The 22,758-nt window shown below is 40.2% G+C and overlaps 1 protein-coding gene across 1 annotated transcript in view; it reads right to left on the bottom strand.

Moving 5' to 3' along the window:
* LOC146990018 (neural-cadherin) overlaps positions 1-22,758 on the bottom strand; it is a 325,636-nt gene that overhangs the window by 142,543 nt on the left and 160,335 nt on the right. The window contains exons 16-23 of the mRNA XM_085767491.1: positions 18,017-18,160; positions 9,890-10,010; positions 9,529-9,691; positions 7,552-8,220; positions 6,106-6,297; positions 3,987-4,430; positions 3,516-3,846; positions 1,129-1,222 (exon numbers count right to left, since the gene is read on the bottom strand). Of these exons, the coding sequence (XP_085623617.1) occupies positions 1,129-1,222; positions 3,516-3,846; positions 3,987-4,430; positions 6,106-6,297; positions 7,552-8,220; positions 9,529-9,691; positions 9,890-10,010; positions 18,017-18,160 (2,158 nt within the window). The remainder of the gene's footprint in view (positions 1-1,128; positions 1,223-3,515; positions 3,847-3,986; positions 4,431-6,105; positions 6,298-7,551; positions 8,221-9,528; positions 9,692-9,889; positions 10,011-18,016; positions 18,161-22,758) is intronic.

The following is a 22,758-nucleotide window of genomic DNA, read 5'->3' as shown; positions in this document are numbered from 1 at the left end:
GAGGCTTGAAAACACCAGCAGCTGTCATAAAACGTTAATACACTCATCATCCAACCTTCACTCCATGAGACGAGACAAAAGTTTGTCATGTTAAGTTACTTCAGTTTGGAAGATGAACACTAAGGTGTGATGGGGTGCAGGAAAATACAAGAGTCAAAGGAAAGAGGAAATGAGTTAATAGCCTCAGGAGAAAAAAAAATCTGAGAGAATGATGAGGTAGTGATGAAAAGAAAGAGATGGAGAAGAATTGAAGAGCACACTTCAGAGTTATCAGGCTGATTTAATGAGGGTGTAGTGGCTTAATCAATACATCAGGGAGGCAGCTTGGTGGTTGATTGCTGACCACATTGCTATCTGAGAAAGTGGACTTCAATAAATCAAATCAATCATCAAATGGCATAGAATTAATATGAAAACAATGGAAAAAATCTATGTGAGACATTATTGACATAAGCAAACAGGACATTATGAACCAGCCTGAAGTCTGCAAAAGACAAGGGTTTTCTTAGTAGCATTAATATAGACTTAAATATAGACTTATAGACAAAATAAATCTTGCTTAATCATCACCGATGGGCTTCTACTCATGTGCGGCGGTGACTGTGTCTGCAGAGTTGGCCACTTGGCCACTGCAGCGCCCACGGCACGGTGGCCTGGCGGCTCAGCTCAACTGGGTGCGTGCGCAGTTGAGCCCGAGAGGAGGGGCCCACATTGAATGTTGTGTTTACAAATGGCAATGAACAAACCTACACAGACTCTACCTTTAAACGACAAATCAAAGACCTTTCACCAAAAAGTTGGCTAGGAAATGTAACACAGTCCATGGCATGAAAGCAGTGTACCATCTACAGGAAAAATATTATTTAAATAGTGTAGGAACAGAACAGCAGCTGTCACCCAGCCACATAGATACCCGCCGTGATAAGTGTGCCTTTTGGACAGGCTTTCACAAGCACAGACACAGTACACACGAGGCCCTATTGATTTCTATCTCTAAATTTTCTGTCAGTGTCACTTTGCTGCCACCACCTACCCTGCGGAGTGAGGCTTTCTTTCTCTGCCTCCATAGGTTTAAAATGTGACACATCCAGCACAAACATGTTGTCCATGAAGCGGCAAACCATTTACCTTGGCACATGTCCCTCAAAGACATACGTCTTGTTGTCCCAGTCATCGGGGTCGGGAGAGTAGACCTTTCCAAGCACCGTGGTTGGCATGCGGCCTAATGACAAGAAACACACATCAGTTGATCAGTTTACTGGTTTGACAACATTAGCTGTGTAATACAAAGTTTGTGTGTCTGTTTGTCATTGCACAGGATGCCTTGGACAGCTCTATAATGACCTTCTAGTTATTCAGGAAAACATATGATGTTGCCTCTGTGTATGTGTATTTCCATGTGTATGAAAGTATGTGTTGTGTATGTTCTATGCATGACTTTCTGCACAACTAAGAGGTGGCTGGCATAGGGAGAAGGAAATGCACAGCAGAAACGCTGCTTGAATGCAGAGTGATTATAATCATGTAGAACTGTTGATGCCGTCTCTCAATTATCCTGAGGGTACCCTTCACACTCTGACATGTTACAGTAAAACTCAGCCTGTTTGTTTGTCTTTTCTAGAGAGTTTTGGAGAAAAAGTTATACACCACTGAAACAAACTGTTAGTTTCCCAGTGGTAAAAATGATGGCACAATTCAGTCTGTCAGTTAATTGAGTAGCAAGTATGTGAAAAAAGTTATGTATGGTGACAAACAGGAGAGAGGTAACAAGTCACTGTCATGATCTAGAGCAGTGGTTGCCAACCTTTTTTCCTTGAACCCCCCCCACCATCTTAATATGTGAAGGCTACTTGAGGTACAAAATCTGAGATTTGCTGTATTCAAAGTGAAGATGCTTGTGTACATGTGTTTGTTTGGAATAGTCATACAGTACATGCTGATGAAGAAAAGTGAGTATGACTAACTGGATGTCAAATCAAGCTGTGGCTTGCCTTTGTGATTCTCAGAATAGCACCATGGGAGTGATTCTGATTTAACACCAATCATGCAGGCTGTGATAATGTGGTGACAATGAGTGGGTGGAGGCAGAGGTGAAAAACACAATAAAATGTTATGTGTGTGTGTTAATTACAGCACACTGATTAGGAATTAATTGGCTGGCAGGATGAGTTTCACCCAGAGATCCAGAAAACTACCTAAAGCTCTAAGTGTATTTGGAATATGTTTGATACATGTTACTGTACAGATTTTCCTTTAGGTCGGAGTTAAGGTTTTCCTTGAAATAAAAACAGTTCGTAAATACCCTTATGTTTTCTCCAACCTCAAATTGTTCAGTACTGTAGGTATTCTCATGGTTTGAGTTTATGACAATAAATGAAGAAAATGCCTTCCAAGAAGAGTGTCCAATGACCAGGAGACACCCTCTACAATGAAAAATTGATTTTGCAATAAAGATTTTACCAGCAGGCTGTTAATGATTTGTCCAGCTGTCTGGAGCTGGATACCTCTGCTTTCTGCAGCTTAATGATTGCTCCATCATTTTCTAAATTTTATGCCATATTCTGGTCAGGTGCGGGGTAGAGTTATTTGCTGTCCATAGATCAGCTGTGTACACCATCACGTCAGGTACCTCAAGTGCTAATGGCAGTAAATCAACAGCCTTCATTGGAATTTACCACTGTACTATCCATGTCAATGTTAAATTTTTTGCATAACTAATTTACTTATTTACAATTATACTTAGTGGAAAACTAAACCTCTTGTGCAACTGCCCCCTGAGCATGTATGATTTCCGTGATCATGGAATTGCGGATGGAATCGCAGAATTGGCCAATTAACACAGAATCTGTTTTTAACACGGAATATAGCGGAATTTGACTGAAATGCTCTTTTCGAGTGGAAGAGGAATTTATATCTGGGGAAAATTGCACAGAGGGAAGCAAATCTGGGTGGCACATGGCTCCCATGGCTCTGTCTGCGTCGGCGAAAAAACTAAGAAACTCGACACTAACCCTTCAATACAGAGCCGAGCAGTTCCCGGGTGACTTCTATGTGTCAGCTGAACTGTTGTTTTGCAAATTCTGCCAACAGTCTGTTGACTGGAAGCGTAAAAATACATGCAATGACCACCTATTGTCCAAAAGCTATGTGAAAAACAAGGAAATCGTTTTTTAAACTAATATATTTATTTTACTGGAAACAGTTTAAAGCTCAAGCATTAATATTTTGTTGGTATTTGAGGTACTTATAGTGCAGTGTTAGGTTACATCATGAAGTATTTGTTCTTAAGGTATGGAGGAAAAGTGTTGTTTGTTACCTCAATAAATTTAAAGTAATTTCTATTCAATTTGTGTACATTTTAGTCATTAACATTAAAAACACACTCTTTTTGGCAGTAAAATAAGAGTAAAAGGTAAAAAAAACATAATTTCCAAAAATTACAGCGGAAAAAACTGAATTTGGGAAAAATTTTTACAGGGCCCTATTTATCCTGAAGATGGAGATGACTTTCTCACCTCGGTGACTGTTGATGAAGATTTTCTTATCCCCTGCCAGGTGTGCATGATCGTTCTGGTCACCGATGGTTACCGTTAGGGTGCTGGTCACTGTTTTGGCTGGACGGCCACTGTCGCTCATGATAACAGGAATGAGGAATTCTTTCTGCCGCTCACGGTCAAACATTCTGAGGGCTGTCAGTGTTGCAGTGCCATTTAGGTTGTCTTGGAGGTAGAAATCATTGCTGTGGCGATACTCGGAGGAGATGCTGAAGTGAAAGGGTGGGCCATTCTCGGGGGAGTCCTGGTCCACAGCTTGGAGGAGGGTCGACGTTTGGTTCAACCTTACTACCTAAACAAGGAGGGAGAGCATGAGGCGGTGTGACCTGCTCATGGTGGATTTTTCTAACTATGACACTAATAGAGGATACTCCTTCAACTTCACATCACATTAATAGTGATATACATGAGTTCAGATGCAGTACAACTTACCTGTGGTCCTGCCACATTCTCAAATACGACTGGGGAGTAGGCTGCCTCAAACTCTGGTCCATTATCATTCACATCCAATAGAGGCAGCTGGACTGTGGCACTGCCTGTAAGAGGTGGAACCCCATGATCAGTCGCTATGACAACCAAGTGATGCTGAGGTACCCTCTCCCGATCCAGGGGCCGGGCTACAGAAAGTACCCCGGACTGGTCAATGGTGAACAGCCCTTCTGGATCTGAGTCCTCTGATAGGCTGTAGGTGATGTCACGATTCTGGCCCGAGTCAGAGTCGCTGGCAACCAAACGTGCCACGCTTGTTCCCACGGTGATGTCCTCAGGCAGCGGGGTCAGAGACAGGAAGTGCGGGATGAAGACAGGAGCATGGTCGTTATAGTCCTCCACCTCGACCACACAGTGCAGAAGGCTGGAAAAGTCGAGGTCTTCAACCTGAAACCAGGACCACATCCAATCTCAAATGTCACAGAAGTCCACAGACAAGATTTAGACAAAACACAATCATCTAGTCCCAATAAACCTGAGCTAGAATGTTTCTAGCAACTGTTGAGTGTAATCAATTGTTGTGCATCAACATCTACAAGAGGTTATAAAATAAGTGACAAAATGACAGCAACAACCACCTGTTATCAAACCCTAGGCTATAAAGCAGTGTGTTGTGTTGTGTTGTTATGTGTATAGCAGACCTTTAGGGTTTCAGGTTATTTTCCGACAGCTAGCTCTCACTTTAGCTTCCTGTGGAAAGTTTAAAGGGATAGTTCACCCTAGAATGATATTTCGCTCATTATCTACTCACCCTCATGTTGACTAAGGGCTGGAAGAATTTTCAGAGTCCACCGTCCCTTCTCTGAGTTACAGGGGGTCTTGGCGTAGCAGTGCATTTCAATGCAACGGTTGCAAAGGGACACCAGAGCTCTTCGTAAAAAAACACACACAAAAAAACATCCAAATACCTCCATGATGCTCGTATGTAATGTCCGTCTTGTGCTGAAGCCCCAAATTGCGTAATTGTCCTGAAAAAAATTAAATAAGTCCACATTCCAAGCATGTTTGTAGCATTAGCTCCTAGTGTCTGTTGTCCGGTTCCGCTGCCAGCGCGCATGCGCAAGGTTCGCATTGAGCCCGACTCGCTTCCTTGTTTACCCCGGCGAAGGACTAGAAGCAGTCCGTAATAGCCTGCCTTGCACCGGGACAACACTTTTTCGTGCAATTTTGGCCTCTTAAAACATATTTTAGCCATGGCTGAAGATTTTGATGTCGAGGACGAGCTGCATTTCTTTGCTGAGCCGTATTTGTACGAGCCAGAACCTTGCGCATGCGCGCTGGCAGCAGAAGAGCCGGACAACAGACACTAGGAGCTAATGCTACAAACATGCTTGGAATGTGGACTTATTTAATTTTTTTCGGGACAATTACGCAATTTGGGGCTTCAGCACAAGACGGACATTACATACGAGCATCATGGAGGTATTTGGATGTTTTTTTGTGTGTGTTTTTTTACGAAGAGCTCTGGTGTCCCTTTGCAACCGTTGCATTGAAATGCACTGCTACGCCAAGACCCCCTGTAACTCAGAGAAGGGACGGTGGACTCTTCCAGCCCTTAGTCAACATGAGGGTGAGTAGATAATGAGCGAAATATCATTCTAGGGTGAACTATCCCTTTAAGTGAGAGGTAGCTGATATGACACTTTGTGATTAACTGGCTCTACAGTTCCCTTCTCTTCTCTGGCAGGTTGCTTAGTGGGATTTATGGGCAATAAACAAAAACAACTAACTTATTGTTTACAGAGAATCTAAAACCTTTCTTCCAATTACTTGCAACTAATCCCAAAATCTTGCAGGAACACTCTGTATGTGAAATTACCCACATTAAACATGCCTGCAAAAATCTATTTAATATTTCAGCACTTCAACAGCAGGCGCCACGGAATCATTCATCATCTGGCTTCTGTCAGCCTTGACTCAGACTGTTTTTCTACATCCTCTTCACACATGCTGCATACCCTTCAACTGAGGGCTTCTTTCACAAAAATTAAATTAGAGACACAGTTTCAAAGCACAAGGCTTTCTGGTTGAAGGGGAACTTTTTGGAACCTCTTCATTATACCTTCAGGGTGAGGTTGAACCTCTGCTCGCTGTGTCGTTCGTAGTCCAGGCGTTTCTTCAGCCTCAGGGTGCCGCGCTGCTCCTGCTTGTGACTGACCATGTAGAACTTCTGCTCCTGGTCTCCAGACACAACACTGAAGGTGAGCTGGGCGTTTTCTCCAGTATCTCTATCCTCAGCAACAAGCTCCAAAACCTGAGAACAAGCAGAACATCATGTGGATAAAGTATGTCAGCTCCATCCCTTAGGGGGTGTTGGAGTCATTCGTTTTCAATGCATTAATTAAGATCTCCTTTAGTTATTGCTGTATTTCTGACAATAGCAGAGTAGCAGCATTTGAAAAAGTGCAGACTGAGGTTGCTAACAACTTGTATAAAGACAATCCAACCACAGCTTGAACAAAATGTTTCAAATATTCTTTTGTTGTTGTTGTGAAATTGTATTAATATAAAATACAACATATATTGCTCCCAAAGGCAGATGATAATATCAAATTTGCACTATGACCTTTATACTATTAGGCTAAACAAGCTGTTATGGGTAAACATATAAGCAGACAATGACTTAATAACCCAACCAGCACTAGAAAACAGAGCAACATGGGTCTCCCGCTGGTGTAATTAGCAGTTACGTGATGAATTAATGCCAACATCCACGGCTGCTTATGCAAAGATTTTTGCAGAGTCGGCACTGTTACGCCACTCTTAGCTTTAAAGACTAGAAACAATAAAGCCCATTTCTAAGCCTAGCATAGTGTAGATAGTATACAATTAAATTTTGCTTTGTGAAACAGCCAAATATAGATATTTGTCTCAAGTGTGACTGTTGGATTGATCTATGCCACATTTACAGTCTATCTTTGTGAAACTGCCCCCCCTTTTTTTAATAAAAATATCTAGGTCACTGCAGCTTGACAGATGTCTCACTCACTGGTGTATTTAGACTCTGCACTGAGCAGGTAGTGTAGCAAACTTTGTTTTACTGAGAGCTGTGGAGTGGGAACTACACATACATAACATATACTGTATACATACACACTATGTTTTAAACTAAAAGGAAATGGAAACTGCACAGATCTGAAGAGGGTTGAACTCCCATGGCATAATAAAGAAAAAATATCCACCAGAGTAGCTTTAATTTGTGTCAAGATTTATCAAGATACCTCAAACCCCTTCAAATGTATAATGCAGTTTGCTTTTGGTTTAATTTAGTCAATGAATAATGTGTTTACATTCATGGAAAAATAATAATGAAGCAGGAAAACCAAAGTTATGTTTTATGTTAATTGTGACGTGGGTAAAGAAGAAATATCTATTACAAAATAAATAAGTAGGCAAAGGTCAGGGAAATACATCTGCAGAATATGATCATTTTGAAAACTGAGAGGTGCTGGTTTCTGGACAATAAGCTTATAAAATAGTGCTTTATCCACAGTGAGACCAGACCCACCTCTGCATTGGGCTCTGCATTCTCAGAAATCCTTGCCAGGCAGGAGTGATCAGTGAACCTCGGAGCGTGGTCATTCACATCCTTAATCTGAATGGTAGCAGTTCCAGTACCTGTCATCCCTCCCCCGTCTCTGGCCTCCACGACCAGGAGGTAGGACTCTACTTGCTCTCTGTCCAGACCTCCCATGGCGACAGAGATTGTCCCTGTGGTGGGGTTGATAGTGAACATTTCTGAGAAAGTCGGCACTCCCTCCAGCTCTATGTTGGTGCCATCTAAACTACCCACAATCCTGTAAGAGAGCACGGCGTTCTGCCCCACAGCTGAGTCGTCCAGGTCGGTGGCTGTCATTTCCATCACAGACGTCCCCACGACAGAGTTCTCCGCCACGTCTCCGTGGCAGCTGGGGGCGCAGGTGAAGACAGGTGCATTGTCATTGATGTCCCACACGTTGATGATGACGTCGGTGAAGCCTGTCAGACCTTCGCCACCTTCGTCCGTGGCCAGGACGACAAAACGCCACACAGCTCGCTCCTCACGGTCCAAGGTCCGCTGGGCGTAGATCTTGCCAGTGACCTCATCAATTATGAATTCGCTTTCTGCACCTTGGCCGTGGAGAGAGTAACGCAGGGCCTCCTGGTCGGCATCCTTATCTGGGTCAGACGCTGTTACCTACAACATCAAAGGCACAGTCAGACAGAGAGGGAGATGAGAATGTAATCACCAAGTTTCTTTCTTTTCTTTTTTTATACACTCTTCAATTATTGAAATGCTGCTGACTTGGCAATGCATCCAGAATGGAAATACTTCACAACACCTCTGTGCAGTTATGAACTCTTCACTAGGTAAATTTGGCAAAGATCCAGCCTACTCAAACCCAACCCACACCTCCTCTACCTCTCTTGTTCTGTCTGCTCCTTCTTATTCATCCTCAACACATCAGCAATTACACCCTGGGCAGGCCAAAGATGTTTCAATTTAGCAGAGTAATTGCGTTGTGATGTAGAGCCAAAATTAACTGTGTTCTTTTAAAGGGCTAAGAAATGTGCTCTGACATATGTTAAGAAGGAAGAGAGCACCGGGCTTACCATGAATAACTTTCACACCAAACTGTGCGTAGTCTCATGTAATTGAGAAAGGCTTAATGGTGGTGAGGAAATAATATGCGTTATTAAGCTTGATCTGTTCAAAACTAGATGTATACTAGTGTGGCAATTTACACAAGTTTAAATGTCTGTTCTTTTCTCCAGGATCATAACTTATACAACACATAGCTTTGAAGTTAAAGCCCCGATGATCTCGCAATGGACCATATCTGGCCATGGTTACGCAGTAATTAAGGAATAATGAGTGAAATCAATTTCCAAAAATGAAGCTCAAACAGAAAAAAGGGGCAGCATTAAATAATGGTGAACTCAATCTGAACCAGATTTTAGCTGCTTTTTAACAAAGTTTGAAAGTATAATAGATGGGATGTTGACTTAAGGCAGTAGACATAGATCCTCAATCAAACAACTCATTATGTACTTTTCTCATCAAGGCACATTCAACAAAGCTCAGGCTCTTAAAACTATAGGCTACAGGGGTTTCTTGGATGAAAATAAGTTGGTGGTGGTACCTGAAGCATCAAATTATCTATGTAGGAAAAAACCCTGCTAGTTGAATTTCTAGCAAAAATTATCAGCCATTGAATACAACGATTGATGGATTGGTTGACTGGTTAAAAGACTGAAGCTAAAACTCACGTCTAAGAGGTCAGCATTCTCCCAAGCTGATGATCGATAGGCTGCCTAGATTGCATACTTTTAATATTTTTAACACCTCAGGTTATACTTTGGTGTAAGGTCAATTGGATGTGATTACACAAATAATATGCTAAATAAACAGAAAACTGAAAAAAAGAACCTTCACATAACGAATGACTGGGCTGTACCAGAGGGATGGATATACAGATTCTATCTCTACGGCACTGGGCTGTACCTGTAACACAAACACTGGCGAGCCATCCAGCTCCTCTGTTACACTGCCGTAGTACTCGTTAACGGTGAACACCGGAGCCTCGTCATTCTTGTTCACCACGTTTACCGTCACTGTTGTGTAATCTTCCCACTTCCCATCTGAAGCCAGGACATGAAGCTTGTACCTGAGAAAAAGTTTCAGCTGCATCACAGACTTTCACAAAATAAAGAAGTTATTTCTGAGGGCACAATGACTACTGAGGTGTGATTTTTAAGAACGAAAGAGTGAAGTTTAAAGCTATAGCATGTACTGTACCAAATAAATAAATATACAAAAAAAAAAAACAAGCATCAAAGGATTCTTCCCTCAGGTGTGTTCTTACCTTTTGTTCTGTTCATAGTCAAGAGTCTGGGCAATAAAGATAGTGCCCACCTCTGGTTCAACATCAAATACCCCTCCTGTGTTTCCTGAAGTGATCTGGTAGCGTAGCTTAGCGTTTCCACCTGCAGATCAGAACCAGATGTTGGACGAATGAGGAATGAACTTTAGATTTTGACAAAGCAGACTAGGCCTACAGCGAGTCATGATAGAGCTGTGGCCAGGAAATAAAATAGGCATGAGCTTATATGAGCCTGCTTTAGCCAGCCAACTGAAACCACTGGAGTCTCTGGTGCCATCTGATTGTTGGGTGTCTAATCAACAGGTGACTTCTGCCCAGACAAACATCATCTGTATGAGTTGTATTTACTCTTTAAAAAAAAAAAACAATAAAAAAATGTACATAAAAATAATAGAATAATTAATTCATGTATGTATAGTCAATGTTATATAAATAGAAAAGGCAAGGTGGTCAAGGTGATGTGACACCCTTGCAAACAGAGGTCGGGTGTTCCGTTTGCTAATTCACACCCATGTTCTAAAATCACATTTCAATTTAATAGTCTGCTCAACATATTGATACACTAAACACTTACACTTTTAACTCTTAAAATATTTCTAATACAGTACATGAAGCTTTTATTGTTACTGTCAAGACAGACTATACTCGATGCACAAACTATGACTACTTATATACTATAATATACAGTTGATCATCATGTCAATTTGTCTTCACAGAACAACCAAACACAGCAAGCGAACTTCATTTTTCAATCATTTCTCTAAATAGCAAACTTATCAAAACATTATGAATAGGTTTGACAAGAATGAGTAATGTGGGATTAGGCTAAATGTATCAGAAATACTTGATCCAAATATCATGCCATCTCCTGCAGCTGTGCAATTTGTGGCTTTTTTTATCGAAAGCTGACAGTAATGACATTTAAATATATATTTTTTCAAAGTGTAGGAAGGATTCAATCACATCTATTTGAAGTCCTTTTTTGGAGGGTGGGGGCAATTAATGCAAACAAAAAGCCCATGCCGTTAGTAGTGTTACTGTGGTTATGTATTCCTATGTCAGACATTTAATAGGCTATAGAACCTTTGTGAATGACCAAACTGCACAAAGAGATCCACAATGAGTTCCTGTGTTGTGCAGCTTGTAAACATTTCATTCAAAGCAGTCTTTGACACGGTGAATAAATTGAACTTTGAATAACCTCATTGCCACACTTGTGTACAGTAGGAGATAGCACAGAGCTCTCATTCGAACTGCAGATGAACAGTGACAGTGTATTGTAAACACACTATTTCCAGGTTGTGTCAAAGTCCTTAAAAACCTCTATTATGCAGCCAAGAGTAAATCTGTGGAAGTGATTAAGCTCTATCATCATCTCTGATTACGGTCGCAGTGCCACCACAGCTAGAGTGAACTTATTACCAGAGGAATGCCAACAGAATTCAATGCAGTGGTTTTTATACAGAGATTCACATTAGAGTTATCTGGTTTTCTGTGCAACATGTGGCCAAGGACCAACTGCAACAAAGAACGTTAACATAAAACATAAAACCTAATCAAACCCTGTGCCTTTTCGGTCTTTCTCCCAGAAGTAACTGCATGGATTCTAAAACACAATATAACTAATCACTAAGCAATAATCTTTCACTGAATAATTAATATCCCATTGTCCCAAGCAATCTAATGTCATATTACTTTGATGTCCTCCCTCTGTTGTTCCTGAAGTTCCCTCTGCCTACCTCACTTAATAATCCCCATTTTGCTCTGCATAGCGTTTTTAATACAGTATATTAGGTCCTGATCAACAAAATGTTCCCCCTTAATGCAATTATGGGCAAAGCCAAGGCTAGCCTCTTAACCGCCGTTGCACCCTCCACCACCTCTTATTTTATTATGAAGGAGAAAGGAGAAACCTCTGAAGACGAAATAAGATCCACAGCTTATTAGGAAGATGAAAGTCAAGGAAGGAGAGAGGAGATTGCCCCTAATCCAGATTGTTTTGTACTGTCTGTTGGTGTTGTAAATGAGACATTAGGGATATACAGTATGCTACTGCATTTCTTCGGTGCGCTCGCGCTCATTCTCTGCTTTCTTTGCCTTAGTCAATGAAGTGTTTACAAAACTGCTGAGACACAAAGGAGAAAAAGAACCAGAACAGGGAATAAAACAATAGTTAAAACACACAAACAAATGGAGAGGAAATTAATGTTTTTTTTCCCCAAGTGTACCAATTTCAAAACTCTTTTCATCTCCCTGGGTACTGAGCTTTACTCAAACTGGAGTGCACAGACAAAAGAGCGGTGAGGGGGGGGACACACAAACACAGAGGGAAAGAGAATTAGAAACTGGCAGATGTCACAAATAGCAAAGACATCAACCATTTTATGTACTTTATAATTGGAGTTTGGAAAGAGATCGTTTGTTCCCTGTTCTATCATCACTATCAAAATAATAGATGTTAATATCCTCTGACAACATGAATTAAAACCAGATACATTAATTACAACATGTTGTTCTGATGAGCATTGACAAGAATGTTTATTAGGACACAGTCATCAATTAAACATTTTCTTATGTAGGCTAATGACTTTTACCTATCAAGGAAAAGTGTTCCTATACATATTATACTTGTACAGTAGGCCTACATAGTTACTACTTATCATACTTGCTTTATTGACGGATTATCATATGCATGTTATGTGTGTATTTATGTAATCTTATCGGTCATAAACAAGAGATTATGGTTTTTTTACAGCTATACTGTTTTAGAAACATGCAGGCATTTGATTGGAGGTTCCCAAAGGGCAGGCTTTAGGATTCCTGGTGGTTTTCAGTACACATTTTTAATATTTTATCACATAAACAAACATGGCAACATTTACATTAAAAGTATTTTCTGAGTGAGTTAATAAACTTTGCAAAACGTGAAAAATAACCAGTAAACATTCACATCTCCCACCTAAGCACTCAACTAAGACCGGTCTTGACAGCTCAAGATTGCTGTTGTCAAAATAACTCAACACGCTTTGTGACACTTGTCCAGGTGAACAGCAGAAATGGTGACTGCCACTGTAAATGGAGCATCACAGCAACACTAATACAAATTACAACACAAAGAGTCATCTGAGCATGAGCTGGCCAGAAGAACAGACGTAAGCTATTTGGGCTTATACTGGTTGTAAGTAGGGAAAGCTAGATGCTCCACACTGTTGGCCTCAGCAAAGCTCTCAGACACAGCATCATACCATGTCATCATACCACGTAATCTCAAGTGACATTTGTCAACACAGCATGAAGGAGTGGCATAAAATCATAAATCACTATGAAGCAAAGGTTAACAAAAATGAGTTAAAAGCAATATTCTAATGAAACTATTTGCAGAATAAAATATTCAGTCTCCATATTTTGACATCAAGATTTTGATACGATTTTTAGATGAAACTCATCACCACTGGAATTTAATTGAAATGTCTGTAAAATTTAATATCTTCTGGCCTCTGTGTAAAGTAACTAAACAACTAAAAACCTTTCAAGCCAAAAGGAGGTGAGTATTTACCACTGAGCAGACTGTAGGTGTGATGGACTGCCACATCGATCTGCTCTACTGTATGTAGAAGATTCACTAAGATCATTGCATAGGTGTAATTCCACAGCAGGTCTTGCTTACCTTTGGTTTCACTAGAGCCAAAAAAAAACGGATACAGAGAGAGGCTTCAAATTTGGCATCTGAGGCCATGTACAGCTTCTATATCTTCATATTACACTTGTTTTGGTTTAAACACTAGGTTTACTGGCAATGAGGAGTTAGTTCTGGCTGTGTATTTTCCTGAATATGCTAGCTTTATTAGCTGTGTGATATGCACATTATACAGTACAGGCTGCCTCTCCTGTTTTTCCTCCCCCACTTACTTAACCCTCAAAAAGAAAATCAAACACAGACAGATGCATGCATTACTGCTCCCTCCATCCCTCCCAGTTGGTGGTAATATCCTTCTTCCAGACTAAGACGAGCTTCTTACACTCACACACCTACGTAAGTAAATATGTGACTTCTTGTGATCTTATGTGCATATGTGTTGAGGTTGTTTATCACAGTGAAATGTGAGATTCACAGCAGGCCTCTGCACTAGGCTATTATAAGTGCTGGATAATTTGAATTTTACCTCATTCCCTTCTATTTCTCTCTGCTCTTCTCTTCATCTTTACAGTACGTACACAAAGTCTTCCCTTGTCTCTATCTTCATGGTGCTTTAAGGAATCTTTCCTGCTCCAGTGTAGAAAAATTGATCCACAATGGACACATCACTGGCTGTGGCTATCAGGGACACCAAGGCTAGAAATGCATTGTGTTTAGAGAAGAACTTTCACAAGCTTAGCTATCTGTTATCAGAGTATCAACATGTTACGTCAATCAGGGGAGGAATGTGCTCGGCTGAAATTTAAAATTTCTTTTCTCAGGGTCATTTCGGCAAATTCTTGAGAGATAATAAGACCTATAACAGCTAGAATATTGACTGGCTTTGACTCTGAAACACTCTTCTTAAAGGGACAACGAGGAGTTTTGGAAAAGCGAAGCGTTTTCACACTACATTTATGAGCCTCCGCGCGCACCGTAAAATTCTTTTGACCGGCGCAAGACGGACTCATGTTTTCATTCATCAATAATTAAAGTCAGAGGTTCAAAGAGGTTCACATACCACCGTAGTTCCGACCATAAACGGCGATTCAGCTACGTTATTCTCATGACTCGTTGCGAAACTGAAAGTAAAGAAACGCTGGTCGGCTCGACCAGCATTTCCGCCACCACTAATAATAACAAAATAACGATAGAGACAGAATGATATATTTATCGAAAATGGGCCCATTAACAAGTGTGGGTAGCGGAGATTCATCCACATTAACGTGAGACTTTTTTATAACCGATTAGAAACTCCTCGTTGTCCCTTTAACATCTTACCAGCATATAATTTTTTCTTTTTAAATAAGACTATAGCAGCAGTAAATCCAACATCACAATGTCAAAGCTCTCCCTGGATTAAATCCAGTTGGTTTGAATAATGATGACATTCACTGGGAGATGTACACATTTTCACAATAGAAAAATACTGTAACAAGCCAAAAATAGATCCCAAGATGCATTTGACCCAACTTGAAGGTAGAGATTAGTGTATGATAACGATTGGTACCAATTCAAACTAATGGTGCATTTTCATTGATGTGAGCTGTGCTTCAACTCTAGCTTCACACTAGTCAGAGATTGGTCAGTTCAAGCACACTGTATACAAAACTTTTGCACACACACACGCACACACACACACAGACACAGTATATTATCCCTTTTCTGGATTGTCAGATGCAAATCTAATCAGATGCACTCAGTCCTGTTTTTTGTTAGAGTAATACCTGGAATTTTTATACAGAAATGTGTGCTGCTGAATCATCACTTCAAACTGTACTTGTCATCAGAATTTGTTATCTGCTTTAGTATTCAATGATCTTATTAAAAAACAAAAAGACAGAAAGTGAGCAAGGGAGTGTCTGGCAGAAGTGATGACTCACAAAACCAATCATCACAAGAAGAAAACTTACACTGTAGGTCCTGTAAGCTTCTCCTATATTAGTCTCTGTCTTCTTTTCCTCACTCTCACACACACACACACACGCACACACACTCTTGTTATGCTTTGTAAGGACACTCATTGGCATAATGCATTCCCTAGCTCCTAAACCTAACCTTAACCATCCAAAACAAATGCTTAACAATTACGCTTAACCTAACTTATAGAATTATAAGTCTTAACCAAAGTCTTAACCCTCAAACAGCCCTTGGAAAAAGTGAGGGCCAGCCAAAATGTCCTCACTTCCCAAAAATGTTCTCACTCTGTTGGTTAAAAACTCTTGCCGGCCCTCACAACGTACTAAGTACAAGAACAAACACACAAACAGGCACACAGTTTCTGTTCCCTTCAAAATAGTAATACATTAATAAAGCTGATTCAGTTCATGAAAAGGGGCATTTGTGCAATCCAATTTTAGATTTATCATAAACATCGTCACAAAATGCCACTACAGGTGAGAGTCATACCTTGGAGTGATCACTCCATGTTCAGTGATCTCCAGGTTTGTAAACATTGAGGAGGTGGGTTATGTTGGAAAACAACAACAACAACAAAAACCTGAAATATTGCACATATGGCAAATTAATTTAGCAAATTAATTCTGACATAAATGACACGTGATTTAAACATTCACTGAATATGAGGTTTAACTGACACATTTAATTATCATCCTGTTACACCTGCTTCTCTGCAAAAATGGCACAGAATCAGTGGATCCTTCAGCTGGGAGACAGTGTGGTGAAAGGGAGGTGATGATGTCCATACAGGGTGCAGCAGGATGGAGGAGAGGGAATTTAAGCACAAGCTCTAAGTTTAAAATAGATTTGCTATCACTTCTGTCATGTTAAGGTGTGTTTTAGCTGTTCCTATTTTTCTTGTTGGTGTACTACTGTACAGCTTATTTGCACACTAGGGAGGTGTTTTTTTGGAAGGTGGGGTGCTCGGCTGTTTGGCTCTGCTTGCCTATCTATAAAAGTCACCACACGCCATTACACTCAAGTTGGAAATTAGAGCCATCGGCTATTGAAACCCACTTAGTGGCAACCACTTGAAATACAGTACAGCAACATGAACAAGTAATACTTCGATTTAAAATACTAATATTAGCTACAGTAGCTATTAGCTACCATTATTCATCCCAAGACAGGTCATGAAAACCAAAACTCAATCTTAGCAGCCTTTGACTGACCTAACTGTGTTATATGCATATACTGTAAAACAGAAAGACTTTGTGTCTTTGTTTCTAAAGATCAGAGTAGACTTGATATTGCTAGATATCATCAAACTCCTGATGCAATCTAATCCAAAAACAGGCAGAGAGGGGGGTTGGGGGTGGGGGGCACATGATAAGATGAGACGTTGATATATTATGCCATCTTGTGTGTTTCTGAGTGGTGAACCACAACTCTTTCAATGAACAGTAAGTAAATGCTGCCGGAAAAATCACTGCATCTTCACATTCATGGCATCATTGCATCACATTTGCATTCTTTCTAGTGAAGGTTTGCAATGAATGAAGCATTAACATGACTTAGCTCAGCTCTAATCAGTTTTTTTTGCTTTGATTGATTGAGTTGTGGTTGAGTTGCCCTAGTGCAGGATAAGCGGTATAGAAATTAATGAATGAATGAATGATTGAGTTGTTGATAAATAACAACAAATCCTTTATGATCCTACCCAGTTCCTTCACCCCTTGTGACATGTACAGTACTTAACGTGTGAAACTTGTCATTCCTCAGACCAATGGCGGTCTTGGCTTTTCTGAACATTACATTACAGAACATTTCAAAACAAGGAATCTTGGAACTTTCTTGTTGGACTAAATTTAATCTAAATTCAGTTTATACACATCCAGGAGCTTTAAATTCACCATTGTTCTTGTTCATCCCAAACCAGAGAAACTGTAATATTTCACAGTAATATTTCACCATATCATCACGCATAATATTTTGCTAAGAGATAATGGCATTATTGTCGTCATATACTATCCTACAAAATACAACTAAAGGTTGAGACTAAGTTTCAGGCCAAAAACTATGTGGTCATTCTAAAATGCATCCACTTTTTTGTTTAAAAGGAAAACACTAGTCACGTCTGATGGTTTCAAGGACATCTGCCAGCTGCAGTCTGTGTCTCTGGGGTTGCAACATCTTAACAGTAAGATGACTTAAGTGAAAGAAAAAAATGTTTACCGGTGCTTGTCCAAAACATTGCACCATTACACCACCAGCTTCTTTCCCACGTTCCATTGAAGGTTATTTTAGATGGGTTTGTCTACAGTGGCTATTTAATACTCAAATATTGCTTCATTATTCATGACATGTTTTGAAGTGCAAACTACTTTTTTCTGTCAAAGTAAAAGGGGGTCAGACAAAAGCAAGTGAAAATTTCTTGAGTGAGGGAAAATGGAAGGATTTCACTATGTGCCTGTTTATATGTGCTCCCCCCATTCCTAGACATACACTCATACACTGGTATTCAAACCACCTACCTTCATCCCCATCATTGGCACTGACAGTGAGAAGGGCAAAGCCTATGTCAGCATCCTCATCCACATCAACTTCATAGGACGTCTGTGCAAATGCAGGCTTGTTATCATTCACATCGCTGATAAAAACGCGAACATAGGCCGTGTCTGAAAGAGAAAAAAAAAGAAAGAAAGAATGAGAGACAGTGAGGAAGCGAGAGAAACAGAGAAAGAGGGGAGTGAGACGATTATAAACATAAGGTTGTTCTTATTCTGTCAATGTAAACATGAACATCTGTCTATCTCTCTTTGGAAAGCAACAATTTAGTCACTTTCCACCGGTGTGCAAGCACACACACACACACACACACACACACACACACACTCGCACTCGCACATACGCAGATGGGAAGGCAGATATTTCCTCATGCATGCAGATGCAAAAACAAAAATAACATCCTTTTTTTTGCCTGCCATCCACTGATGTCTACCACTTTTCTATATCTGTCATCTGTGTCTGGTATTTCTGTTGATATTAACATTAAATTCCAGCTGTTTCTTCCTTTCTTCACCATCTAACCACAGGCTGAAATGAGGAACAAAGCACCCTAGGGGCATCAGTGTGAGGCTCGGTAGTTGAGCAACTCAACATATTACACTTCCTTTGATATTGGTATCAAAACGAGAATAATTTGCAATACATGCTTCAAGATGAGATAAATTATTTAAGCAAGGGTGGAAAAGATTGTATACAGTTCATAGCACAGATAGCAAACTAATGCAGCCCTTGAAGCTATAACAAAACAAGTCGTGGATGCAAAGGCTTTGCACGTGTGCAGAATCTGTCAGAGGCAGAAAATGGTAGAGAGGGATGGAGAAACAACACAGAAAGTGGTTAAGCAGATGTAGCAGCACTGTATCCTCATCCTCCCGCTCTCATCCATGTGTTTACACTTCAAGAGACATGTATGTGCACAAATCACACAGCCAGCCCCACCCTACACACTTCTAAGCAGCAGCAGAGTCTGCCTTCACATTGTGAAGACAGTGATCATCAAGGTTATTTCTGCAGCCATGTACTGCTGTCTTGAGACTGTAATATTCATTTATATATGGCGTGTGTGTATGTCGGTGTTCATGTTCAAAGTCAAACTGAACCTAACCTTGACTTACCCTGATAGTTTAAAGTAATCAGACTGACGCAGTCTCGTGGTGAACACTGCAGCATGGAGTTCATTATAGAAAATTCTATCCAACCACAGATAATTTTCAACCAAGCCAAATTCGACATGGTCAAATGCTTTTTCTTAATCCAATGAAGCAATGAGACCACCATGCTATTGTGTCAGAATTTTTTCTGTGTGCATGTCACTTATTGGAGTTCAAAAAACGAATGAAGCCCTTCAAACCTGATCGCAAACAGTCCTTCAATAAGAATAAAAAAATGTAATAGCATTGAGCTGTTTGGCATGGAGCTTTTATCTAAAACAACATACAATACCACTGGCAATGCTCTCCATTGTTAAAGTCTATTCTATATAAAAATAAAAGTAAATTAATTAATGAGCAACTTATAACTGAAGTGAGCGTTTTTATTTTTGTTAATTTCCTGCACAGCTGGAACTTCATTGTGCACTGTTGAAGGACACAACCTTGTTATTAAGTTCTCAAACACGCAAATACAAAGTACCTTCAAATGGAATTAAAATAAATCCAAATCAAAATATGGAACTGATTAATGGTTCAAGTAGCAATTACAATGATAAGGACCGTCAGCAGTTTGCACAGGGAAGTGTTTCCAGCAGTGACAGCAGATAAATCATTATCTATACTTTTAGCTAATTTAAATACAATGTGTGCTGTGAGGTTAAATCAAAGGTGATGTGAGTACCAGCGCAATTCCAGCAATGGTCTCAAGTATCTTTGAAAAAAAATGTTCAGACTTAATAACCAGAATAACGTCTGTCTTAGAGATCAGGGCTCTGACAGCAGATTCCCATCATCTGTTACAAAGGGGAAGATGAAAAGGAGACAAAAAAAGCCTCTGATTTAGGAAGAGGCAGTGAATAAATCTGATTTATATCAGGTCTATCTTTCTAAAAATAGATTTTTAACTATCTGAATGAAGGTATTCTGTCCTTTCATCAGTAAGTTTTGTTGTAGTTCGGTATTCTGCCGTGTTTTTAATGAGAAAGACTACAGTCCCCCCTGGTTTTAGAAAACAGATTTTTATTTCTGGATTTCTTGTTTTGTTTGTTTATTTCCTTCAGCCTGCACCAGGATGGGCTTTTGAGGGTATCAGCTTTTAAAGATCCAGTGAGGTACGTTTCATTCAAGGTTTACTGGAGTGTTGAGTAAAATTCTCTCACGCCACACTGAGATTCTCTCCTTGTGGAAATCGCTATGTCAGAGATTGACAATAATTGTTGTGTGTGCCTTGACATGCATTGCACATCCATGGTAAGTATCTGTTAATTTTCTTGTCACCCATCCTTCTCCATGCCATCTCATCTAATATTCATAGCACAGAAATAAATTAATAAATAGAATAAGTCCCACAGCTTTACTGCAGTCTCTCGGTCTCTGTTCTGCTTAATATTTAACTTCTGTTTACGTTGCCGTGTGAGTGAAACCTAGAGAGAGGATCTGTTAATAATCCATGATCATATTTATTAAAAATATATCCTGGTTCTGTCTTTCCGGTTCTTCAACACCTCTCTCCATCCACCCATCTGTCTCAACAGCTGTTCATTTCTTCATGTCTCTATTTTACCATCGGAGCATGTATGCATTTCATCTGGCAGCAAATGAGAGAGAAATGGAGAGATGGAGGAGGGAGCAGACTGAAAGAGAAAGATGGCCTTTGGTCCTTCAGTCGGGAGAGATGAACAGATGTGGGAAAGAGATGGAAAGAGGAAAACAGAGATTATCGCTGCCTTCAATAAACATTTGGAGCCTTAAATGAAGCCTACAGAGCAGCTGTCTGCAACCCTCTCCCCCTTTGTGCTTGTCCTCCTTTTTTTAGTCATGTAACAGCAGCCACATTCAAGAAACAAACTGGATAACAACTCGGGTATCAACAGAAACCGAATCATTTCACCAATTACATCAATCTGTTTGCATTAATACACAAAGGATGATGCTTCTATAAGTGGTGTAATGAGCTCATGTTTGAAATTAACAGCTACTACAGATCATATATCAGACAGAAAACCCAGAGGTAAATTCTTGTTTATGGTATAGCTGCTTTGGAAGCAACTATATTATTGTCCATGCCACTGCAGCATTATTTGACACGTTATACAGTATGAATAAAGTATGTGGGTTAGTGGGTTCAGCTGCATTAGCCAATGCTAGGAAGTGCAAGAAAAAAAAATCAGGGATACAACAAGGAAATCTTAAGTTTCAAACATTTGCAGCAGAATGGGTTGTACTGAAGAGCTCACTGACTTTTAATGCGGAAGTGTCAAAGGATATCGAGTTTTAAATATGTTTCTTGATCAAATTCTGTGATAGGTCAGCAGTAAAGTGAAAAGCCACACAAGCTCACAGAAGGGCACTGACTCACCACAACAGTCCAAACTGCCTCCGGACACAACACTGGCACAAGAATGGTTTGTGAAGACCTTCATGGCATGGGTTTCAATGGCCAAGCAGTGGCACATAAGGCAAAGATCACTATGTGTGATGCCAAGTCTTGATTGTGCAGGTGCAAAGAACACAGTGATTGGACCCTTGAGCACTGGGATGTCTAGTTTGGAGTGACGAATGATGCTTCGCTAATTGGACGTCTACAGGGAAAACCAAGTTTGTTAGGAAAACCTGCCTGAATGCACAGTTCCAACTGTTTGATGGATGCATGGCCTGAGGTGGGTTTCATGGTTTGGGATAAGCCCTTAAGTAAGAAATTCTAATGCTACATGAGTTCAGGCTTGATTGCTTTTCCTCGGTGTCAGGGCCAGGGTCAGGGATAGACAGTGATGTGACATCAGATCAAGCCAGGGAAGCAATCAAACCTAAAAAATAGATATAAATAAGAAGAACTCTTTACATTTGAACTCAAAACATGAATTACTTTTCTTGTTTGCATCCATCACTCAACCCCCACTTGTGGAGGCAGGAGGCCATTGTCTCACAAAGCTGCAGGTTTAGAACGTATGGACAGGTGAGAATAATTCAGAAGCCTTTTCTTCCAAACCGTCAAAAAGCAGCAGTACCAAGTAAACAAGCAAACTGCCACCTCTAATCTCTAAATCTCTGTGCAAGATTTGCACTGAGAAGTCTGAATGAGTTTATTGTTGCACCAGTAGCTCAACTCCTTTCAGGAATAGCAAGGGGTGGGGGGGGGGCAGTGACGGAGAGAGTGATGACGTTGACAACAGCAGCCAGGAGTTAGAGTTGAGCAGTGTTGCAATAAGCAATTTGCCAGTAATTACATGCTTCAACTCTCAAGACCTTAGTTTATGGCCGGACCTCACCTGTGCTTCCAAGCTACGGTCTGGACAATTAGGAGCAGTTGATCGTTTGGTTCTGCTTGCCAATCTACAAACGCTGCTGGGTTACATAATGTTATTTTAGAGTCATGCTGTTCAGATCTAAATTGAAATCATGAAATTTAGTGTCTGAATATCACCAGGCATTTTTGACTTGACTTGAATTTTTAGAGGCTTAGGGATGAACTGAGTTTACTGAAATGGAACCATTTCAATATACTGTAGCTTTAGTACATACATACATACCAAGTCAAGCTGATAAAACATTTTTAA

Source organism: Trachurus japonicus, chromosome 3, assembly GCF_045865225.1.
Source record: "Trachurus japonicus isolate A0001 chromosome 3, Traja_1.0".
NCBI classification, from domain to species: Eukaryota; Metazoa; Chordata; class Actinopteri; order Carangiformes; family Carangidae; genus Trachurus; species Trachurus japonicus.
This window is presented reverse-complemented; position numbering and strand designations above follow the sequence as displayed.